This window comes from Salvelinus sp. IW2-2015, unplaced genomic scaffold (genome assembly GCF_002910315.2).
Source record: "Salvelinus sp. IW2-2015 unplaced genomic scaffold, ASM291031v2 Un_scaffold2994, whole genome shotgun sequence".
Lineage (NCBI taxonomy): Eukaryota > Metazoa > Chordata > Actinopteri > Salmoniformes > Salmonidae > Salvelinus > Salvelinus sp. IW2-2015.
In genome coordinates this window covers 1,377-24,822 of record NW_019944287.1, presented here as the reverse complement: position 1 = coordinate 24,822, position 23,446 = coordinate 1,377, and the positions used below count along the sequence as shown (strand labels likewise).

Below are 23,446 nucleotides of genomic sequence, written 5' to 3'. Positions count from 1 at the left end.
CAGGAAGGGCCTCCACTACAGGGGCAGAATCAACATTAAAACCACTATGCCAGTGCACTGTTACCAGAAATTATCTTTCCCAATGGCTCTTTCCCAATTCATATTTCCTTGATTGCTGGCATCCACTCTCCTCACCTCTTTCTCAAAGATCTGAGTGGAGGGGCCTTGGATCTCCCCCTCCAATGTGAGGTGAGGAGAAAGGACACGAAGATGAAGGAAAGACAAATTAGGAAAGAGACAATGTTGTAACAGGCTTTGGTGTTACCTCCATTTTCCCCAGCTGAGTCATTGACCAATTAGTGACCCTTCAAAGGATAGGGTCTCTCTCTTCATGTTGTTAGAAAACAGGTTCCATTTAGTCTTTGTGTTCATGTTCCATTCACCACAGATGTGACAAACATTACATGGAAAGGAACAGGAAAATACATTTTTGAAATGGGACACTTGTTATCCCATCTCATTCAGAGCACCTGATGCCTTGCATCAAAGGATGTTTTCTCTCTGACACAAAAGGTAATGTATTTTCTTTTGAATGAGATAAGGGAATGGCAGTGGCAGACAAGGCCGATGGAACAAAAACAGCAGTGCTAATGGACACGGTAATGGTCTCTCCTTGGACTTCTATCATGACCCGCTGAAAGAGGACTGACCCTGGAGCAAAGAAGGGGTAGTGGTGGAGGTGGTGGTGGTAGGGGTGGTGGTGGTGGTAGTAGGGGTGGTGGTGGTAGAGGTGGATGGTGGTGGTAGGGATGGTGATGGTGGTGGTAGGAGTGGTGGTGAGGGTGGTGGTGGTAAAGGTGGTGGTGGGAAGACTCCTGAGCCAGAGCTGGGAGAGAGAAAGAAAGGGGACATGATGAGATGAGGAAGTGGATTCGGTCCTGGTACAACCTCCCTCTGGCTTTAATACAATTCCACGCCAAATTAACAAGCGCTATTTTCACTCCCACACTCTGGGAGTGGAGTCCTAAGTAACTCTCATTGTCCCCATTAGGTCAGCAGTCATGAAGCTCARACACCTCTCTTGTGAAACCCTGGCTAGCACCCCCAAGTAATAGGAGACCCAAGCAGCCATAGCTGAGGGGGTGGGAAGCGAGGTAGATAGCTGCTCATTACAAGACTTTGGAACTGCTYATTTAGAGCCTTTGGAACAGTGACGGGGGAGGACCATGAGGGGAACAGGGCCACCTGTCTGACCCTCCACCCCATGGCCAGAGGGATTGTCAGGCATGCTGCCTGCATTCTCTCCCTCTCCCCTCCTGCTCATGCTGTGGCACTCTGGCTGGCTCACATAGACAGACTGTACCTCCACTCAGCTTGCACATGGCTGACTCAGGGGTCTATTTTATATTCTACTTTAGAGAGGCAGGTCTCTAAAGCTATGACTTACTGTTAATTGTAAAAGCCTGATGTTTCTGTCTAGATATGTATGAGTAACAGTAAATATGTGTATCTTGCACTGACTATGACCTGCTGTGGTAAATGGAGTGAATTAAGCAAAAATAAGTGTTTTATCACATAACAGCTACTACTGTAAAACAAAAATACACATTTCATACAGAGTTACTACTCTCATGACATACCTCATACAGTTGGTGCAAGCTTGTAATAGCTCTGAAGATATAAAACTCTCACTCTATGGAAGGGCATCCAGTCATGCTCCCCCACCATGTCCMACCCATGGTGGGTGGATGGGTGGGTGTGAGAGAGAGACTGAGCACCCTTGACTCAACAGCATGAATTTGAATAATTTAATCCTTGGATACTATAGTAGACAACAGCATAATGTTCTATTTACCAAGCTTCAGTAAATAATTGTCCACTCCATGGGACAGATGTTGGTCTCTTAGCAGCTAAGTTTCATTCACAAAATTATTGGCACACTTTCAAAGCTATTTTTAGACACAACCGTTTGAGAGAGTTGCCAGGGGTCCTTGTTGCTGGCACTATCCATGAAAGTGTGACAGTCTTGCTTCAGCTCCTCAGTGTGGGGTCAGTCTGAGCAGTATTTTCGTCACAGCAACCGATTATTACGTGGAAATGTTGCCCAAAACCTTTTGACAGTAAACGTTATCTAACACTGCGAACAAGATCCTGGATGCTTTGATTGTGAAATACACACTGATTTTGAAATACAATTTATTTAGGTACTGCGCATAGTTAGTATATCAAGCTTGTTGTTGAATGTTTATGTGTATAAATATATATATATATGGGTATGTGTATGTATGTATATACACTACCGTTCAAAAGTTTAGGGCCACTTAGAAATGTCCTTGTTTTTGAAAGAATAGCACATTTCTTGTCCATTAAAATAACATCAAATTGATCAGAAATACAGTGTAGACATTGTTCATGTTGTAAATTACTGTTGTAGCTGGAAACGGCAGATTTTGTATGGAATATTTACATAGGCGTACAGAGGCCCATTATCAGCAACCATCACTAGAAGGCCAGCATCCCGGAGCCTCTTCACTGTTGAAGTTGAGACTGGTGTTTTGCGGGTACTATTTAATGAAGCTGCCAGTTGAGGACTTGTGAGGCGTCTGTTTCTCAAACTAGCGCAGTCCTATCTACCTACCTCAGAGCGCAGTCCTACCTACCTACCTCAGAGTGCAGTCCTACCTACCTACTTCAGAGCGCAGTCCTACCTACCTACCTCAGAGCGCAGTCCTACCTACTTCAGAGCGCAGTCCTACCTACCTACTACCTACTTCAGAGAGCAGTCCTACCTACCTACTTTAGAGCGCAGTCCTACCTACCTACTTCAGAGAGCAGTCCTATCTACCTCAGAGTGCAGTACTCCTCACTGTGTTAACGGGGGTGTTGACCCCCAAGAGGCACCAGGCAACTGCTGGCCACAGGGTGAGAGGCCAAGGTGTAAAAGTATCTGGGGAAAAGTCCCTAAAACAGTTAATATCGGTGAGAAGAAAGAGGAGATGTGCTGTCCTTCACCCTAGCTGTCAGAGGTGACTGGTGCTAATTGGTAAGATGACTCCTAGGTGTAGCCCAGTCACTGCTGAACTGGAAAAGAGATTAAGACATTACAGAGCCCTCCTGGGTTTGTTTGCCACCCAGATGGAGTTGAGACCACAGGAGATCAACACACTGATGTTAACTGGGTCTGTCTTCCGATCCTCTTCAGAACGTGGCAGGCTCCTTCCAAAGTAGACCTCAAGCCCCATTCAACAACCTGATCTCACAAAACTAACCAGGAGCACAGTGGTCAGTTTTGGTTCACAAGGCTAGACCGCAGCATATATTTCTCTAATTCTGATAGCATATGCTATTATTTTACTTTAGTTATTCTTCCTGAGCTGTTGTTGTATTCAATCAAAACCAGTAACACCACAACAAAAAAGCCAGTTTTGAATTCATAAGTTGCAGAGTAAGTTTTTTGTTGTTGAGTAGAGATGTTGAATCAGGAATTCAACAGGAATGTTGTTTCAGTGTTAACCGCGTCATCCAGTTACAGATTTTGATTGAACAGGGCCTTTGGCCTCTGACTGGCCGTAGCTTGATCTCTGATCTGTGATCAGAGCGATAGTGGAAGGTGAGAAGGCTTTGCTGTCTAGCCTGGTATGTGAGTGTAAACATCTCTGTATGAGCGTAGGGAGGACTACACCAGTGGCTTAGGGTCGGGGTCAGGAATATAGAGCACTCTAAGATTAGTCTGCTCCTAACTCAGCCTGGACAAGGCACTCATAGTTGACATTCTCCTCAGACTGTACGTTACAGCAGCGTGACAAAGTGCCAGTGTGCCATATCTCCAGGCCTAAGGGACAGGGAAGGGCCACCATGTCACAATACACAATAGCGATTCAATCTAATAATCTATTTCTCATATCAATGTCTTTATGTATGGAAAGAGCCATGTGAGGAATATAGGCTATGGTCAATGTTCCATATTCTGTTTAGTTGTATTAACATGTTATTACTCTGTAATTACAAGTTGTTACTACAGACTTTATGATTGATGATGAAAAGCTGAATGAGAACAAAAGGTGTTATCTTTTCTGTATCTTTTTAGCACGCAAATTTGTGTATAGACAAGACTTATCTGCCAATATCTGTGATCATCTTGTTACCACTAAATGCTGAGCTTTTTCTCTTACGGAATGTGTGTTTGAGTGTGGGTGAGGAATTCTGTCATCAGAGCGGATTTGTAAAGTGACCCCCCCAACCCCTAGTCAGGTGCAGAGTTGAACATAAASGGGAGTCTGTAAGTGTGAGWAAGAGAGAGGGTGGGAAAGCACGGGAGCTAAATCCATAGGTAACAGCTGGTGTGTGYGTGTCTGAGTGTTTCTGAGTGTGTGCTTGAGATAAAGGCAGAGCGTGCGTGATAGAGAATGAGAATGAACATGAGAGTAATTGTTTTCGCCAGGCATTATGGAACCGGTRTCGTCCAAAAAGTTATACTTTTGTTATACTTTTGACTCTTCGGACCAGTCATACAGCAAGACAATGATCCAAAACACAAAATAAAGGGAAAATGGCGAAAAAGCAACACATTTATGGTTTGGAATGGCCTAGTCGAAGTCCAGACCTAATCCTAATTGAGATGTTGTGGCAGAACTTGAAACGAGCAGTTCATGCTTGAAAACCCTGTTGCTGAGTTAAAGCAGTTCTGCATGGAAGAGTGGGACACAATTCCTCCACAGCAACGTGAGAGACTGATCAACAACTACAGGAAGCGTTTGGTTGCAGGCATTGCAGCTAAAGGTGGCCCAACCAGTTATTGAGTGTAAGGGGGCAATTACTTTTTCACACAGAGGAATTGGGTGTTGCATTGCTGTTAATTAAATAAATCAAATAAGTATCATATTTTAGGGATTATTTGTAAACTCAGGTTCCTTTWATCTAATATTACATTTTGGTTTAAGATCTGATAACATTCAGTATCAAAAATATGCAAAAGTACAGAAAATCAGAAAGGGGGAAAATACTTTTTCACGGCACTGTATGCATGTCTGTATTCCCAGTCATGTGAAATCCACAGATTAGGKCCTAATGAATTTATTTCAATTGACTGATTTCCTCATATGAACTATAACTCAGTAACATCTTTGAAATTGTTGCATGTTGCGTTTATATTTTTGTTCATTGTACAATATATACTGAGTATACAAAACATTAAGCACACCTGCTCTTTCCATGACTTAGACTGAYCAGGTGAATCCAGGTGAAAGCTATGATCCCATAGGGATGTCACTTAATAACTTCAATCAGTGTGGATGAAGGGGAGGAGACAGGTTCTCATTTACAACTGTGACCTGGCCAAGATAAAGCAAAGTCTGCTGTGCAACACAACAACAACTTAGAGTTACACATTGAGAATAACACAGCATACAGTCAATAACACAATAGAAAACAAAGTCTATATAACAGTGTGTGCAAATGAGGTAAGATAAGGGAGGTAAGGCAATAAATAGGCCATAGTGGCGAAATAATTACAAATTAGCAATTAAACACTGGAGTATAGATGTGCAGAAGATGAATGTGCAAGTAGAGTACTGGGTGCAAAGGAGCAAAAAATATAAATATGACAGGTATGGGATGGTAGATTGGATGGGCAATTTACAGATGGGCTATGTACAGGTGCAGTGATCTGTGAGCGCTCTGACAGCTGGTGCTTAAAGTTAGTGAGGAGTAATCGAGTCTCCAGCTTCCAGTGATTTTGCAATTCGTTCCAGTCATTGGCAGCAGAGAACTGGAAAGGGAAAGGCGGCCAAAGTAGGATTTGGCTTTGGGGGGTGACCAGTGAGAGATTATACCTGCTGGAGCGTGTTCTACGGGGGTGCGCTATGGTGACCAGTGAGCTGAGATAAAGGCGGGGCTTTACCTAGCAAAGACTTATAGATGACCTGGAGCCAGTGGGTTGGCGACGAATATGAAGCGATGCCAGCCAACGAGAGCGTACAGGTCGCACAGTGGTGTGTAGTATATTGGGCTTTGGTGACAAAACGGATGGCAAGTGATAGACTGCATCCAATTTCTGAGTAGAGTGTTGGAGGCTATTTGTAAATGACAATCGCCGAAGTCAAGGATCGCAGGATAGTCAGTTTTACAAGGGTATGTTTGGCAGCATAGTGGTAAGGATGCTTAGTTGCGAAATAGGAAGCCAATTCTAGATTTAATTTTGATATGGAGATGCTTAATGTGAGTCTGGAAGAGAGTTTACGTCTAACCAGACACCTAGGTATTTGTAGTTGTCCACATAATCTAAGTTAGAACCGTCCAGAGTAGTGATGCTGGACAGAGGATAGGTGCGGGCAGCGATCGGTTGAGAGCATGCATTTAGTTTTACTTGCATTAAGAGCAGTTGGAGCCACGGAAGGAGAGTTGTATGGCATTGAAGCTCGTCTGGAGGTTAGTTAACACAGTGTCCCAAAGAAGGGCCAGAGTATACAGAATGGTGTCGTCTGCGTAGAGGTGGATCAGAGAATCACCAGAAGCAAGAGCGACATCATTATGTACAGAGAAAAGAGTCTGCCCGAGAATTGAACCCCTGTGTGCACCCCAAGCATTAGGAGACTGGCCCAGAGTCCGGACACAGCCCTCCCGATTTGATCACACTGAAACTCTGTCTGAGAAGTAGTTGGTGAACCAGGCGAGGCAGTCATTTGAGAAACCAAGACTGTTGAGTCTGCCGATAAGAATGTGGTGATTGACAGAGTCGAAAGCCTTGGCTAGGTTGATGAATACAGCTGCACAGTACTGTCTTTTATCGATGGCGGTTATGATATCGTTTAGGACCTTGAGCGTGGCTGAGGTGCACCCATGACCAGCTTGGAAACCAGATTGCATAGCGGAGAAGGTACGGTGGGATTYGAAATGGTCGGTGATCTGTTTGTTTACTTGGCTTTTGAAGACCTTAGAAAGGCAGGGTAGGATACATATAGGTCTGAAGCAGTTTGGGTCTAGAGTGTCTCTCCCTTTGAAGAGGGGGATGACCGCGGCAGCTTTCCAATCTTTGGGGATCTCAGACGATACAAAAGAGAGGTTGAACAGGCTACTAATAGGGGTTGCAACAATTTCAGCTGATCATTTTAGAAAGAGAGGGTCCAGATTGTCTAGCCCTGCTGATTTGTAGGGGWCCAGATTTTGCAGCTCTTTCAGAACATTAGCTATCKGGATTTGGGTGAAGGAGAAATGGGGAAGGCATGGGGAGGTTGCTGTGGGGGGTGCAGGGCTGTTGACCAGGGTAGGGGTGGCCAGGTGGAATGCATGGCCAGCCGTAGAAAAATGCTCATTGAAATGATCAATTACTGTGGATTTATCGGATGGTGACAGTGTTTCCTAGCCTCAGTGCAGTGAGCAGCTGGGAGGAGGTGCTCTTATTCTCCATGGACTTTACCGTGTCCCAGAACTTTTTGGAGTTTGTGCTGCAGGATGCACATTTCTGTTTGAAGAAGCTAGCCTTTGCTTTCCTAACTGCCTGTGTATATTGGTTCCTAACTTCCCTGAAAAGTTGCATATCGCAGGGGCTATTCGATGCTAATGCCGTACACYACAGGATGTTTTTGTGCTGGTCAAGGGCAGTCAGGTCTGGAGWGAACCACGGGCTCTATCTGTTCCTGGTTCTACATTTTTTGAACGGGGCATGCTTTTTTAAGATTGTGAGGAAAGCACTTTTAAAGGGAAGACATAGGGAAGACAACATATTTAAGTGCCTTTGAATGGGGTATGGTAGTACAACCTGGTCTCAGACCATTTCATATTATTATGTACGTGAATCCGAGATACTCCATTTAGTATGGTATATTACACTTCGTATGGTATGTRTGTATTTGTGGATGTTCATCACCTATTTCGTATGATATGTTATGAATTACAATTCATATTATATGTTACGAATTTGTAAAATGTACATTGTGTTACAAATTTGCTAAACGTATGATATATTACGAATTCTAGCTAGGTGGCCAATATTAGCTAGCTGGCTAACATTAGATAGGCTAGYGGTTAGGGGTTAAGGTTAGGGTCAAGTTTAAAAGTGAGGTTATAGGGTTAAGGTTAGGGTTAGGGTTAACTAAAAGGGTTAAGGTTAGGGGAAGGGTTAGCTAACATGCTAAGTAGTTGTAAAGTAGATAAAAAGTAGTAAGTAGTTCAAATGTAGCTAATTATTAGCTAAAATGCTAAGGTTTTTCCACCCATCCACCCCGACCAACCATCCTAATTTCATTTTTGCCTAAAGTAACYATCTGCCAAACGTAGCATATCATACTAATTTGAGTGTCCAGGATTTACATTTACTAAGTCTATGAGACCAGGCTGGATAGTAGGTGCCAGGCGCACCGGTTTGTGTCAAGAACTGCAACACTGCTGSGTTTTTCACACTCAGCAGTTTCCCCTGTGTATCAAAAATGGTCCACCACCCAAAGGACATCCAGACAACTTGACACAACTGTGGGAAGCATTGACATCAACATGGGCCAGCATCCCTGTGGAACACTTTCAACACCTTGTAGAGTCGAGGCTGTTCTGAGTCCAAAACAAAGGGGTGGGGGGACTCAATAGTAGGAAGGTGTTCCTAATGTTTGGTATACTCAGTGTATGTCTCCACACACCTAGGCCTAGGCTATTGAAGGATTCAARACAATGTCATCATTGATTGTACCCAGATTCTGTCTCACTGTAAAAGCAGCCTGTCATTTAGATCATTTGTGAGGTAAAGTCTCCAGTTATCTAAAATTATGTAGAAAAAGGCCAACATTTTCCCGGGTCCTAGGCTACAAAAAAAAAATCCCCATGTGTGCAACTTACGCAGCACCTTGCTTTATTACAAAGGTGATTTATTTTCATGTGTTCCAGTACCTCAGAGCCCCGCCCCAGGCCACCCCCCCCGTCGGGCTCACTTTTTGTTCCGGCACCTCCCAATTTACAAATGAAGCACTGGAGATGTAGTGTATGAAACTTGAACCCATGCCTCTCCACCCCCTCACCCGCCGCAGCCCAGTGGATTCCACATTAGGGACGGGCAGGGGGGGTCACCATTCAATCACCACCAGGCCACAGAGAGAGGCCAACTGCTGCAACCCTCACCAACTGATATTAGTAGCCATAACACGACTACCAAAAATATAAAAATGTATTTGGGTTCTGTACTCCTTGACATGAAGAATATGAATCATGATTTAAACGACTTCATTCATCCAGAAATGTATGGCCCTCACTCAGACCATCTAAATGGAAATTGCCATTGAATGAATCGTGTATAATGGTGCTCTTAAATGAATCCCATTCTGTTGCTACAGGTCGGGAGCAGCAGCCAAGCGGGCAGGGAGGACCTTAACCCAGCGGTCCTGTATCCATGGAGACAGAGRAGCAGTGGAGGTCTGAGCAGGGTGAAGAGGGACTGGATCATCCCTCCAATCAGGGTGCTGGAGAACAGCAAGCAGGTCCCCGAAAACCTGGTCCAGGTACTGAATCATGTCATCTCATATCTATACTGATGCTAGGSCCTCTATACATACATTAACTGATGAGAGTGTTGGCTAAGTGACTAAGATGTAAATGTTAGGGTAACACTGACACTTTTTGGTCCAGTGAAATTGATCTTACAAAACATGGTATGTAAGATCAGTCACATGTGATCAAGACAACCTACTGCTCTCAGACTAAAGTGAACATGGTTATTGTCCAGACAGACAGCCCTTTAAACTGAGCATRAAAGAGCCRCGCTGGCCTCKCTGACCTCCAGAACCACGAACCAGTTATGTGCTGTTGCTCTCCCTCTCTGTTCCCATCAGTGACCACATTCACATCTGGTACTCTATGTGCTGTTCTGTTCAGTTCGCTCTCCTCTCACCCTTCCAATGAGATTCTCACCCAGCCATCCTCCTGTGTYGTTTGTTCCTCCAGATCAAATCAGACAAGATTTTCACCGGAGAAGTGATCTACAAGCTGGAAGGACCAGGGGTTGACCAGGACCCTAAGTACCTGTTTGAGATAGACGATAAAACGGGCTGGATCAGGAGCATGATTCCCCTGGACAGAGAGAAATACAGAAGCTTCACGGTACAACTCACAGGAGAGACATGAGCACCATTGCCTTTGACATGTAAATTATACTATGTCAGCCAGACCCCTTCTTTTGTCTGGGTAACAAGGAATGTCACATGACATAATATCAATGTTAGTATGTAATTCAATGTTTTTCAACTAAACATCTACCACTGCGATTTTATTACATTGACTGTCATTGTTGAGCGAGAAGGGAAGTTGCGCACAAGTCTGTTACTATAGTGAGCACGTCTGTTACTATAGTGGGGTGCCTTCTTCGTAGGCCTACATGAGCAGCTGTATATAGACCCAAATCAATCACAGTCAATAAGCTGAGAATCGTGTAAGAACAGCAAACACTATGAATGGAAAGACGATGTCTAGAAACATATGAGTAATGTCCTGTTTCTGTTCTCTACAGCTGAAAGCCTTTGCCCTGTCGCCCAGTGGAGAGAGACTGGAGAATCCCTCCACCATTGAGATCGTAGTGCTGGATCAAAATGATAACCGGCCCAACTTCTCCCAAAAAGAGTTTGCTGGGTCCGTTTATGAATTCTCCGTACCAGGTAAACACATGCATCACCTACACACGCTGTGGATGTACACGCAGTCGGTACACAAAATGCCAACTGATTGGGTAGTGAACTGAGAGAGTGATTGATGTTGTTTTAACAGGCACATCTGTGATGTCTGTGACTGCGACTGATGCTGACGACCCAACCACAGACAACGCTATMYTGAGCTACTCTATCATTGACCAGGAGAGCATCCCGCTTCTCCGCATCAATAAGACCATGTTTGGCATCAACAACGAGACAGGGGCCATTTACACACGAGACGTGGGTCTAGACTGGGAGGTAGGGGCTCTTCCTTTGTCTTTTCATTGACCCATTATTTAGGTCATGCCCTTTCTGGTTCAACAGAAGCACAAYATTTTGAAAGGTGTTTGAAAGRAAAAACDAATTCATGTMAAATAATATRCTGTATGTGCCATAMATGACTGTGAACATCTGTGCATTCCTTACAGGTGGTTAAAGGTTTTAGGTTGAAACTGCAGGTTGCTGACATGTCAGGCATGGGGTTAACCAGTCTTGCNACACAGGCTTTCTGTCCTAAAAACATTAATTTAATGCATACTGGTTTTCATAGGAAGAAGTGGCTGGAAATACTCGTTTACTGCAAGAATTCAATATATATTCCAATTGCGAGAACCACTGACACCGCTGGGGTATAGCTACATATCGGTATGTATGGGGCGGCAGGTAGCCTAGTGGTTTAGAGCGGTTGTGCCAGTAACGGAAGGTTGCTAGATCGAAATGCCGATCTGACGAGGTAAAAACTCTCGTTTCTGGCCACTGAACAAGGCAGTTTTAACCCACTGTTCTAGGCCGTCATTGTTAAAGAATTTGTTCTTACTGACTTGCTAGTTAAAAAAAATAAAACTAGTTTTTCAAATATGGTTTTAAATGGTTGTAAATGTAGGTTTTGGAAAAGCGTTTAATGATCAGACTGGCATTGCTTAATTGGATTACGTGGGTCAAATATGGATCAACCGAAAGTGTATTGTGCTATATCAACCGTGTTGTGTAGCTCATGGGCGACATGAACTTTTCAAGTGGGCCTTTTGTTTGGCTAAGACGCTGTGGTTGGCTGCTTTCACTGTAGTAAGTTTGTCGGTATTCTAAGTCTGTGCTGGCATGAATAAATAGGTATATTTTGCTATTTTGACAGTGTGTGTATGGCTGCATTTCCATAGGCTGTTTGTATTAGGGGAATTACCCTATTTATCTTGTAGCCTATATTCATTACAAAACGACCTCACTTTAAGTGTGTAGGGCGCTGTCCATTGTTGCTGATAGCGTGCGCGAGATGGTTTGGAAATCTGTAGCCTGTCATTCAAAAGCACTCATCAATGGCCTCGGAGTTCTGCTGCATTTAACTTTCATTTTAATTCTGGTATAGCGTGATATATGCAGAATTCAAATATAATATATATTCCAATGCAACCCTCGCCGGCAGGAGCTAGAAATGCAGTTTCTACTAACAGAGGGTAGGATGTTATATAAAAATGTAGGACTTTCGTTTTCCTACCTTCTCTATTGTGTATGGGCGCAGGTCCCTCCCTAACACGAGCGCACTGGTGGACCTGCACGGCTCGGTGATTGACGCAACGTATGGCGGCGGCTCCAGATTGCTGTGCTGCTCATATGAGAGGCTTCACAGAGATCTTACACAGGCTGAAGGTAATCCGATAATGTGCCCTAAATATACACTGCTCAAAAGAATAAAGGGGAACACTTAAAATACACATGTACTCCAAGTCAAATCACACTTCCTGTGAAATCAAACTGTCCAATTAGGAAGCAACACTGATTGACAATCACATTTCACATGCTGTTTGGCAAATGGAATAGAAAAGGTGGAAATTATAGGCAATTAGCAAAAGACACCCCAATAAAGGAGTGATTCTGCAGGTGGGTGACCACAGACCACTTCTCAGTTCCTATGCTTCCCTGGCTGATGTTTTTGGTCACTTTTGAATGCTTGGCGGTGCTCTCAGCTCTGAGTGGGTAGCATGAGACGGAGTCTACAACCCACACAAGTGGCTCAGGTAGTGCAGCTTCATCCAGGATGGTCCATCAATGAGAGCTGTGGCAAGAAGGTATGCTGTGGTCTGTCAGGTTAGTGTCAGAGCATGGAGGGCTACAGGAAGAACATGCCAGTAATCAGGAGACGTGGAGGAGGCGTAGGAGCGGGCATACAACCTAGCAGCCAGAACCGCTAACTCCGTGCAAAGGGAGGAGCAACTGCCAGGAGCCTGCAAAATGACCTCCAGCAGGCACAAATGTTGCATGTCAAGCATAATGGTCTCACAAGGGTCTGAGGATGCTCATCTCGGTACCGTAATGGCAGTCAGGCTACCTCTGGCGAGCACGGAGGGCTGTGCGGCCCCACAAAGGAATGCCACCCCCACACCATGATGACCACGCCAAACCGGTCATGCTGGAGGATGTTGAGGCAGCAGACGTTCTCCACGGCGTTCCAGACTCTGTCACATGTGCGTGTGAACCTTGGCTTTCATCTGTGAATGAGCACAGGGCGCCAGTTGGGCGAATTGCAATTTGGTGTTCTCTGGCAAATGCCCAAACGTCCTGACGGTGGTTGGCTGTAAGACAACCCCCACCTTGTGGATCGTCGGGCCCTTACACCCTCATGGAGTCTGTTTCTGACGTTTGGCAACACTGCACATTTGTGGTTCCTGCTGGAGGTCATTTTGCAGGCCTCTGGCAGTGCTCCTCCTTGCACGGAGGTAGGTTCTGCTGCTTGGTTGTTGCCCTACTACGGCTCCCCACGTCTCCTGATGTACTGGCATGTCTCCTGGTAGCGCCTCCATGCTTCTGGACACTACGCTGAAAGAACAGCAAAAACCTTCTTGCGCAAGCTTCGCATTGATGGTGCATTGCTGGGATGAGCTGCACTACCGTTGAAGCCACGTTGTGTGGGTTTTAGACTCGTCTCATGCTACAGTAGAGTGGGCACCGCCAGCATTTTCAAAAGTGACAAACATCAGCCAGGAGCATAGGAACTGAGAAGTGGTCTGTGGTCACCACATGCCGAATCACTCTTTATTGGGGGTGTTTGCTAATTGCCTATAATTCGCACTTTTGTCTATTCATTTGCACAACAGCATGTGAAATGGTTTGTCATCCAGTGTTGCTGTCTAGTGGAGTTTTGATTTCACAGAAGTGTGATTTGGACTTGTGAGTTTACATTGTGTTGTTTTAAGTGTTCCTTTATTTTTTTGAGGCAGTGTAAGTTCATTAGCACTTATGATGACATAAGTGATTGCACACTGAGGTCTACTCCCTCTCCTCGCTCTCTATCAGGCTGGTTTATTCACTAAAGGGAGACTCCAGATTGCTCTGGACGTGGTGAAGGCATTCGCTTCTGCATGGTTCAGGGGCTTCTGCACAGAGACATCAAACTAAAGAATGTGCTTTGGTGAGTGAGGGTTAACAGGTAATTCAATCAGCTAAATGTGTAACACTAGTGTTGATCTCTACAATTTCCATTCATCAAATTAGTTTCCTAATGTTGAGAGCTGATTTAGCTGTGGTTCATCATGGCTCAGTGGAAATGCTCAGCACCGCCACACCAATGAATTTCCTCATTATTTCCATCATTTTCACCTGTGTTGCTTGCTTGGTTGTGTCGACTAGCCACCTGCCTACCACAGTATGATGGTTGGCTCATATTGTCACTGTTCTGCTGTGTCCTCTGACTCAACTATGTGTGAAAATAAGGGGCAATGGTTTATGCGACTACTCATGTTTGCATTTTCGCTAAAATGGGAGGTCACAGGCTACAACCAACATGGGCTGTATTGTTAGGACATGAGTTATGGAAAATATTTAACTATCACCTCATGAATTGAATGTTTTGGGCATTGGATGCTCCGAGTATTAACCTTTTGGAATTTAGGTTTTGAGTTGACCAATTGGGGGGTAAAAATCACTTACTTTCTTTGTATAGAAGAGCTCAAGGGTATGCTTTTTTGACTGTGGTATTTCCCTGAGAAACCATATTTATGGTCTGAAGTTTCACGTCTTGCAAAAGTGTTCCTCGTCTGTGCTGTTGTCTGTCCTCCTCAGTTGGACAAACAGACCGGGCCAAGATCACAGACCTGGGTTTCTGTAAGCCAGAGGCATGATGTCCGGCAGCATCGTAGGAACCCCATCCACATGGCCCCCGAGCTCTTCACAGGTCAGCTTATCCTGCTACTCGGTCACACTGCTGCATCATCTCTTATTCTAGACTCTTTGGTTAAACCCAGTCTAACTTCTTTCTTCAGGAAAGTACGATAATTCTGTGGATGTCTATCGCTTTGGAATCCTGTTCTGGTACCTCTGCACTGGCTCCGTCAAACTCCCAGAGTCCTTTGAGAAATGCTCCAGCAAGGACCAGTTGTGGAATAATGTTAAAAAAGGTGATGTGCAAACCCACAGCTAAAATACTAATTCAACTGACTGAATATGATCAAACCAAATAGCTTGTTGTAACATTTTGTCTTTTATCCAGGATTGTCTATTTGTGGATGAGATGTGGTGTGGATGTGTGTGTGTCTGTTACCTGAATTGGACTAGAGAGCTGCCCGGGCCTCATTTGTGCCCATGTTGTTTACAGGCGTGCGACCTGAACGGTTGGCCAACTTTGATGAGGAATGCTGGCAGCTGAGGAGGCCTGCTGGAATGGAGACCTTCCCAGAGACCTGCTCGGCATCGTAGAGCCCAGCCTGCAAAGCATCATGGTACGGCTTTGCAATTGTGGCTCAGATCAGAAGAGCAGCAGCCTGGAGGACTCAATCTGAAACTCAGACTCCAAGAGGACCACAGACTGTTGCAAAGGATTATGGTCCCCCAAAAATATTTTTTGTTGTATTTATGGAAAAAGGACAGTGTGTTTCTGGAAGGCCAAGAGATGACCAATAATAAAGATTGTCAAAGACAGTTGTCCTCTTCCTTTACAGGAGATATATATATATATACACTATTTAAGCTGACACGTGACAAACGTGTTTGTGCCGTGTGTATTTGTAGAGTATACAAACTCTAGCAGACACTATGCTTCCGACTTAGCTGGCATGCTAATTGCTGATTGGTCATAGGATTGTTACTAGTTAAAACATTTGAAATATAGTTTAAAAAAATAAACTTTAAAAAACAGTTTTTATTTATATATATATATATATATACAAATATTAATTTTAGATTGTATTTAAACTGGTTATCAGAGTATTCATGCATCTATGAAATTCATTTCTTTTTTATATAAAATGATTTTGACAAATAATCAATTGTTTCCCTTCACTCTTAAATAGGGTTCTGTTTTCAGCATCTTCCCAGCACCAGTCCTCAAGCCTTAGAGGATACTGCTATTTCCCTGATAATAAATCAATCTTTATCATTGATTAGATGCCAGCAGGGTAACGACCCCAGGCAAATTTTGACTGTCCACATTAATACAGAAGATGGAAATGATGCTATCTATATGCCTGTTGCACATGTGACAAACTAAAATGTGGGATGGAAACGTAATGACATGAATCAACACCTGGAAGAAATTTAGGATGGTAAGAATAATTTAATATTAAGATTCTGGAACTGAGGCATTCTGAGACGTGTCACAGCTGACAACAGCATTTTTCAAGTGCTTTTGAACAGCAACAAGACTATCCTGTCCATTGTGTACCAAGTAGGTAAGAAATGACCGCATTTGTTTAACCTATAATACGTAGTGTACATTATGAATAATTGTATTGGCATTGAATGTTTATTTTAAGTTACTGAAGACTTCTACACTATACTTATGTGATCCAGAGGTTTTGGGATGGAGAAGATGGAGACGGCTCACACTGCACAGCAGCCCACCTTGGAGTAAGTATAGTCCATAGAAATACAATGGTGTAGTCTCACCTAGTCCATGATATGGTCACTACAGTAGTGAATATAGTCTCATACAATTGGAATACCAAAGCATGAGGCAAATGCTTGCACTCTGGTCTCAGTGACTCACAGAGTGAGGAGGAGGAGGATGATGGCTTTGTTGGGGGGACCGGAGTGCAGTCAGACAAGCGACAGAGTGGCGCGGCGTCAGAGGGTGTGGATGAAGAGGATGACGATGAAGAGGTAACTTTGGTAGAAAGGACATCGTAATGTTTGGTCCAATCCAGACAACTGTACATTTGATATCAGGGATGTCATCACATACAGTTTAGGTATGTGTCCCTCTTTCATTAGGCAGGACCTGCAGCCCAACCCAAGGAGAAGGGTAGTGAGTGTTATCACCAGTATTTCTCCCCCTCTATTCTGAAGTACACTGATAAAGCACCAATGATGTTAGTAACCATTGTTGTGCGCCACAGAGGAGGATTCCTTTGCCCGGATGCTTTCTATCTGGGGCACCACCAAGTATATCAGCAAGTGGAAGATGGCCCATCGGAGAGGCTACCACATCAACTGCCTGACCGATGACCCCGAACGCAAGGCCATGATCATGCAGCATGAGCTGGACTGCAAAACCAGTGTAAGAGACCCCAACCTTATTCCTTCACCTCAGCTCAATGGTAGAAAGGATAATGCTGGTCGTGAGAGTTGCTGATGACATTAATTGTGCATATCTTAGATGTCCATGACCCTGAATCATGCAGCTCTCTTCTTCAGATTCCCCTCCCTATGGTGTGTATGATTGAGAAGGAGACCCTGCAGATTCTACAAAATATTGAGAATGGTAATCCCTGGTCAAAGTGTCCCTACACTTCAATTTATCTGAGCATATAAACTCAAGAAAGTCCTCTCCATCTCCGTACTTTCTCTGTGTTACTGTAGACTACAAGTACAAGTTGGGCGCCAGCCATCATCTGACGAAAGAGCTCCATGAGCGTATTGAGAGCCTGAAGTGCCAGGTATCCTCCAAGGTTAGGCACAGTGAGCCGGCCCCAGAGGGAGGAGTGCTGGCGACCCTGGTGGGGTGGGGCAGGGCGCTGTCTGCTATGCTGGGTTGGCGCAGTGGAGCCTCAGCTACTAAAGACGAGAATGCTCTACCCTGCAAGGAGTGTCCCCTTGAAACAGACGACACAAAAGAATAAAGATTTGAATAGAAATTACTAATCTGTGATTCTTCTTGAAGTTACAAGCATTTTGCTACACCGGCAATAACACGTATATGTGACCAATACATTTTTATTTGATTTTGTAGTTGTGTTTTGGTAGCAATTCAGCACATTTGGCACCAGAGGGCTGTAATGACTGGACCGTAGTAAAGCTCAGCATTCTACTACAAACTGCTTGGCCTACATGTTGCGTTGAGATATGGAGGCCATTTCCCCTGAAGGAATACAAAACAATACCACTGTATTAAAAGCATGTCTGTTTTACTCATTGCATTTTGGAGAATTCCTTTAGAAAGCCATTTATCTTAGAAAAATACAAGTCATATCTAGTCTACCCGGTATCACTAAAGCTTTGACATCAGTAACCTACTACAGGTCTTGGTTTTAAGCAGTTGATTGCTTGGAGCTCCAATTATGAACTGTTCGTACCAACCAGATAAGGAAAATTGTGTTATGCTACTCTCATACCTGTTTGAATATCTAGAGCTCAACAAAGTGATTAATTAGGATCCCAATAATGTGGTAATGAATAGGCTGCAATATGAAAATGAGAGGTTGAACTCTTTTGTAGGCCTGATATTCAATAACCCTTCAGCAAATGTTTTAGTAAGCTTCACCTTGTATTTACCTTGATATCAGTGTTTTTGTAAAAAAAAAAAAAAAAAAGGCAAACATTTTCAAGAAACAATTGGCAAACCTTGACACATATTGTTGAGGTACTGTATCATGGAGAATGCTCTCAGATGTCTGTTCATTTCATTTTAGGGAGCACCAGTGCAAACAGACAATCCTCTCAGGAACTGTAGTGTTATTAAATCTTCCAATAAAACATGATTCCGATGAAGGCTGTGTGTTGGTGCTTGTAGAGTAATGTTAAGACCTTTTAAGGCAGATAAAAACATCTACAGTTTACACATCAAAACAAGTAATATGCAAGAGAAATAACAGGTTGTTTTCTTTCCTACACATCAATACATTGCCTGAACTGCTTTTCAATAGTTGGAATGTAGTGGTGTATTTGAGCACTGACTCTGAGGTGTGTCCAGTTTATGCAGTATGATTCAATATGTTGCATGAAGTATTAGTGTATGTCATTGTACAGTAAAATTGGAATACATTTCAAAGAGTATTACAGCACAAGTTTGTAAGTATTTTACAAAACAATGGGTCCTTCATATCTAATCTATAAAATACAAAGTCATTTAGTCACTGATTCAAATGAAGGCAAATATATACAAAAATGGGAGCATCTTCAGTGTCCATACAAAAATTTGCTCCCAACAATTTACAAAAGTCCAGATGTATCAAAAGTCCTTGTTATACAAATTCTTGACACGCACACTCTTTTCCTCCAATGATGATGTAATAAAACAAAGGCGAAGTGGTGGAGAAAGGCAGGCGTTCTCCCTCTATGTGGATGACAGCTGGCAGGTCACTGTTGCCTTGATTAAACATCCTTCAATAGTGAGAGAAACTGTTTACAGAGCGCGTCCAATACGGAGCATGGTAATACCGAGTGACCCCATGGCCTCTCACTGTCAACAACTCAGTTATCCAGCCACACTTCCAACAGGAGTCCCTTTCCTCCAGTGCCTGACCTCAGCTGGGTGGAGCTGTTCATCTCGCTGTCCCTCTCTCCTGTTCAGTCTGGGGACATGTTGGACTGACTGCTCAGGCTGGCAGCTTCCTGAGACTGGAGTGGAGAAGAGTCCTCTCTACACTGCAGCAAAACTCAAACTGGCCTCAGCCCTCAGTAGAACAATTAAATCCTCAAACAAAACAACTGTACAGGCGACCCTTTCTGAAATTACAAATTAGATAAGAAATTTCCCTGAAAGTTTAAAATCTGACAGCTAAACGACACAGCCAAAGGAGGACTTTATTGTTCCGTATCTCCGGAGTTTGAAACATAAAAACAACCACAACATAAAACGAAACATCTGCTCCAGTTGACTACCAGCACATCTGGTCAGGCAGTGTAAATTATTTAAAAAGTGCATCGATTCAAGTATGTAAACAAACAATGATATATATTTTTTTAAAGAGGGAGACTCATTCCATCAGTGCTCTCAAGCCTGGGCCAGTGCAGAGACTCCTGAGGTGTGTCTCTCTCTCTCTCTCTCTCTCGTGCTCGCTCGCACACACACACGCACCCTCTTAAAAAATGAGGGGGAAGAGAGAGGGTACTCCATGGATCTCCAGGTGAGGACAGTCCAACGCTCTGTGTCTCCTCACACATCAGCTCCTGTCACTCAGAGAAAAGTGGGCGTGGCGATGAGGGGCTGGGCTCTATGACCTGCAAAGACACACCCCTCCGTCAGCCTGCTCATATGTGTTACGGCAGCTGCTGGGAAAACAGGGTGATGGGAGGGGGTGGTGTCGGTGACAAACACAACACAACACAACACAGGGAAAATAGAAGGAACAGGAAAAAAATGAATGAGAATTATTCACACACACACATGCGATTCTTAGTTTGGTTGTAAGGGGTGAAGGATGGCTGTAAGGGCTGAATGATCCATCGACATGAAGACTGTGATCCTGATTTCAAATGAGGATCAAGTGCTTCACTGAATAAAATGAAAGAATAAGAATCTATGGTTTTTGGAGAGAGAGAGAGGACAGAGAAGGGTGGTTAGTAAGCTACAAGACTCAGAATTGTAGACACTCTTCATAATAAAAGGATATTGCCTAACTATTTTTTTGACCTATAAATTAATAATATGTACCTATTGATTCTTGAAGAATAGAACTTAGAAATGCCTCAGGAGCTTAGTGCAACCATCAGACCCCAACATATCAGCTTGTTCCATTCCAATGTTTGTAAACAAAGTAAATGTTTACAAACACTATATAGCATTAAAACATAGTTAAAACTATACGTTTGATACCATGGATGGTCAGTCCTTGCATCCATAGCTCTATCTATGAATTTACATTTCTCTAGCCCCATCCCTCAGCTTTTTAACGAAATAGGCGCTGAGAGTACACTTTGTTATTGTTTCAACTGCTGATTCCCGCTTTAAAGCCACTTGCATCTAGCAGTTTGTATAATGGTAGCAATCAAAGCTAAAAAAAACTTGTTGAAATCAGCTTTTACCAAGTCCCTCTGTTTATGGAACTAACAGTATTTTTAAAATGCAGTATTTTGTTCCCAATAGAATAAAATCACCTGATCATGGAAGTTGTTTGACATCTTTGGTGTCTGAGCTCATTGATGAGAATGTGATGGTGCTGTATGTGTTGGACTATTGACAAGCCAGCATGCTAACATCATCAGTACATAGAGGAGGACAGAGGGCTACACACAATGGTGATGGGGGGGGGGGGTACTCAAGACAGCAGCAAGATACATTCAACCTGGCAGACTGATCAACAGAAAATGTAACATACTATACATACATATAAACTATACATACAACATATAAAACAACATTTAAATACATAAGTACTGAGAAATCTCTTAACTTCCATCTAAAGCTGTTGCTTTGATTCTATGACATTGTGTTGTACTGTACGTGTTGCTGTGTTTGTGATCTGCTCTGGGTTGAGTTCAGACAGAGCGGTGTATTCTGCGTATTATGCTTGGACTTGGTTTGTGTTTGTTGCTCTGTGTTGGATGACACTCACTCTGATCCTGATGAGTCACCGTCCACTGTTCCCGCATTGATGCTCATGCCGACACCATTCAGCTGATCTTGTAGGCTGGGCTTGGCCCGGCCTCCTCGGCTCTCACTGGAGGAGGAGCCCTGAGAGGAGGCGTGGCCCGGAGCGTTCTTTGACAGCTCGTTATGGATGCGGTTGATACCATTTCTCTCCGCGATGGGGGAGAGCTGCTTCTTCTTCAGGATTCCTGAATTTGAAGACACATCTTCTCAAACAATTCCTAAGTTCTGGAAAGCCCACCCCTACAGAGATATACAGTTGAACTAACAACATGTGGAGGAATGTTGCAGCAGTGTGGATGTTTAGGTTTGTTGCTGACCTTTCTGTGGGTGTGCATTGAGGTTGGGCAGACTGGGAAGTAGCAGCATCAAGTTATCCTTCCCATAGCTACCTGCCTTGTCCCCTGGCCTTTCACTTGGCATGCCTCGGGTGTCCCGAGTCTGGCCCAACTCAGTGTTGGCCAGAGACTCTGTCTTCAGCCTGTCTGCTCCCCCGAGGCCCTCACTGTTGCTGGCTGTCGTCATATACTCCACTGGCCAGTACAGCTTACTCAGGTTGTTATCTGGGGAACAACCAGACACAATTTTAAGACTACATCTTAAATGCTTGATGCATTAAATGATGGTGTAAGCTGTGGTCAAATTCATAACATTCATGTTTTGCTCAGAAGTGGATTTATTTACACCTGGACAATTGTATACAGTGTAGGTGTAGTCTATTGAAGGTCTATGTGTGCTGTTTGGGTGTGGTGAACTGTTAAAACAGAAGTGTTGGAGCACTATTATCAAGAAGGTCTGAGGTCACACAGTGGATGGGGCTGTGGTGACAAACTGGGCGCGTTCCTCTGCCAAAGCGTTGCTGACGCATGCCAAATCTTACAACGCCTAGATAGGTATTTTACATATCAGCTAACCACATCATACATTATAGCAATCTGGTGCCCAACAGCAACCATTGGTTGATGCATGCAACGTCTGAGCAGGGGAACACAACCACCATGTTGGTGTGGTCTACTGAGAGTGAGGTATTAAAGGTATGAGGCCGTATAGAGTGTGGATGACTGGGTTGATTATAGGTGTGAGGTCATACCGTGAAGGTGTGGTCTCTTGGACACGTTGGAGGCCATGCTTTCCCAGCATTCCTCTGGTGGGTAGGGCTCCTCCTCCTCGCTGTCAGAGGAGTGTGTGGAGGCGTATGAGCCGCTCTGGTCGTCCTCCACAGACAGGTCACTGTCCGAGTCAGAGTTGGGATCTGTTGTTGCACACACACGTTAAGATGATGACCAATGAGAATTGCACAGATATATATTTTGTATACATATATTAACCATATGAAATAACCCTCTGAATGCCTCTCTGATAAAGGCAGTCACAGTGATCCTAATGACATTAGAATGGGAGACCTACTATCTAAATGCTCTTTAGTTTCATGGAAGAGTGAGCCGTGTTCATTCAGAGCGATGTGTGCCTGGCTGTTATTCAGGCCACCATCATCCCTGAAAAACACAACAGGACTTGTAACAGGACATAAACGTACAAACACAAAGCCCTCATCTCCTCAATCAAAGTTACTATGTGGATCTGAAAGGGCTGTTCTACTTGTATTACTGTACATAATAGACCATCATAAAATATACATTTTCAATTCATTTGTAAAGTACACTTTTTTCTAATACACAATGATGCAGGAGGCCCTGAACAGCGTGTGTCCATGGGGTCTGTTATGTCCCTCTGGGCTTGCCGTACCTAAGGACAAAAGGGACGTAGCTCTGCTGGCTCTTGCCACTCTGCAGGGTGCCGTTCAGAGACACACTGGAGTCTCCAAACGGCAGGTGGTACAGTCTGCCATCCATGTAGCTGGTGTTACAGTTATATGACTGGAGGAGGAGGAGAGGGACAGGTATACAATACACACACACAGACGCACAATGCCAACTCTCATATATCACAGTTAGACTGTAGTTTATTTTCTAGTTACTGGTAGTTTACTAGTGTTTTTTTTATTTTTTTTATTTTTATTTTTTTTTTTTTTTTTTTTTTTTTTTTTTTTTTTTTTTTTTTTTTTGGTTATTTTTTTGGTTTTTTTTATTTTTTTTTTTTTTTTTTTTTT

The 23,446-nt window shown here is 43.7% G+C and overlaps 3 protein-coding genes across 6 annotated transcripts in view; 2 read left to right on the top strand and 1 right to left on the bottom strand.

Annotated features, from left to right (window-relative positions):
* Positions 1-15,287, top strand: part of LOC112075127 (cadherin-15-like) — a 20,750-nt gene extending 5,463 nt beyond the window's left edge. The window contains exons 2-9 of the mRNA XM_070440778.1: positions 9,255-9,419; positions 9,862-10,017; positions 10,424-10,568; positions 10,678-10,859; positions 11,030-11,104; positions 14,655-14,766; positions 14,855-14,989; positions 15,187-15,287. Coding sequence (XP_070296879.1) covers positions 9,255-9,419; positions 9,862-10,017; positions 10,424-10,568; positions 10,678-10,859; positions 11,030-11,104; positions 14,655-14,766; positions 14,855-14,989; positions 15,187-15,287 — 1,071 coding nt within the window. The remainder of the gene's footprint in view (positions 1-9,254; positions 9,420-9,861; positions 10,018-10,423; positions 10,569-10,677; positions 10,860-11,029; positions 11,105-14,654; positions 14,767-14,854; positions 14,990-15,186) is intronic.
* LOC112075125 (uncharacterized) lies at positions 14,654-18,515 on the top strand. Of its 3 annotated transcripts, XM_024142163.2 has the most exons (9): positions 14,654-14,766; positions 14,855-14,989; positions 15,187-16,132; positions 16,380-16,436; positions 16,568-16,688; positions 16,800-16,833; positions 16,925-17,085; positions 17,223-17,289; positions 17,388-18,515. In XM_024142163.2, exons 4-9 carry the CDS (start codon positions 16,390-16,392, stop codon positions 17,645-17,647), a joined length of 690 nt encoding a protein of 229 aa, XP_023997931.1. In that variant the 5' UTR covers positions 14,654-14,766; positions 14,855-14,989; positions 15,187-16,132; positions 16,380-16,389; the 3' UTR covers positions 17,648-18,515. The 3 variants fall into 3 exon arrangements, with proteins under 3 accessions (XP_023997931.1, XP_023997932.1, XP_070296880.1); XM_024142164.2 differs by having other exon boundaries at positions 15,187-16,436; positions 16,800-16,830; XM_070440779.1 differs by having other exon boundaries at positions 15,187-16,436.
* On the bottom strand, positions 18,327-23,224 carry LOC112075124 (cadherin EGF LAG seven-pass G-type receptor 2-like). 2 transcript variants are annotated; one of them, XM_024142161.2, is made up of 6 exons: positions 23,083-23,224; positions 22,744-22,832; positions 22,427-22,588; positions 21,657-21,899; positions 21,302-21,524; positions 18,327-20,015 (listed from the first exon to the last, which is right to left on the bottom strand). In XM_024142161.2, the coding sequence occupies exons 1-6, from the start codon at positions 23,187-23,189 to the stop codon at positions 19,961-19,963; spliced, it is 879 nt and encodes a 292-aa protein (XP_023997929.1). In that variant the 5' UTR covers positions 23,190-23,224; the 3' UTR covers positions 18,327-19,960. The 2 variants fall into 2 exon arrangements, with proteins under 2 accessions (XP_023997929.1, XP_023997930.1); XM_024142162.2 differs by having other exon boundaries at positions 18,327-19,967.
* Positions 23,225-23,446: the final 222 nt, after the last annotated feature.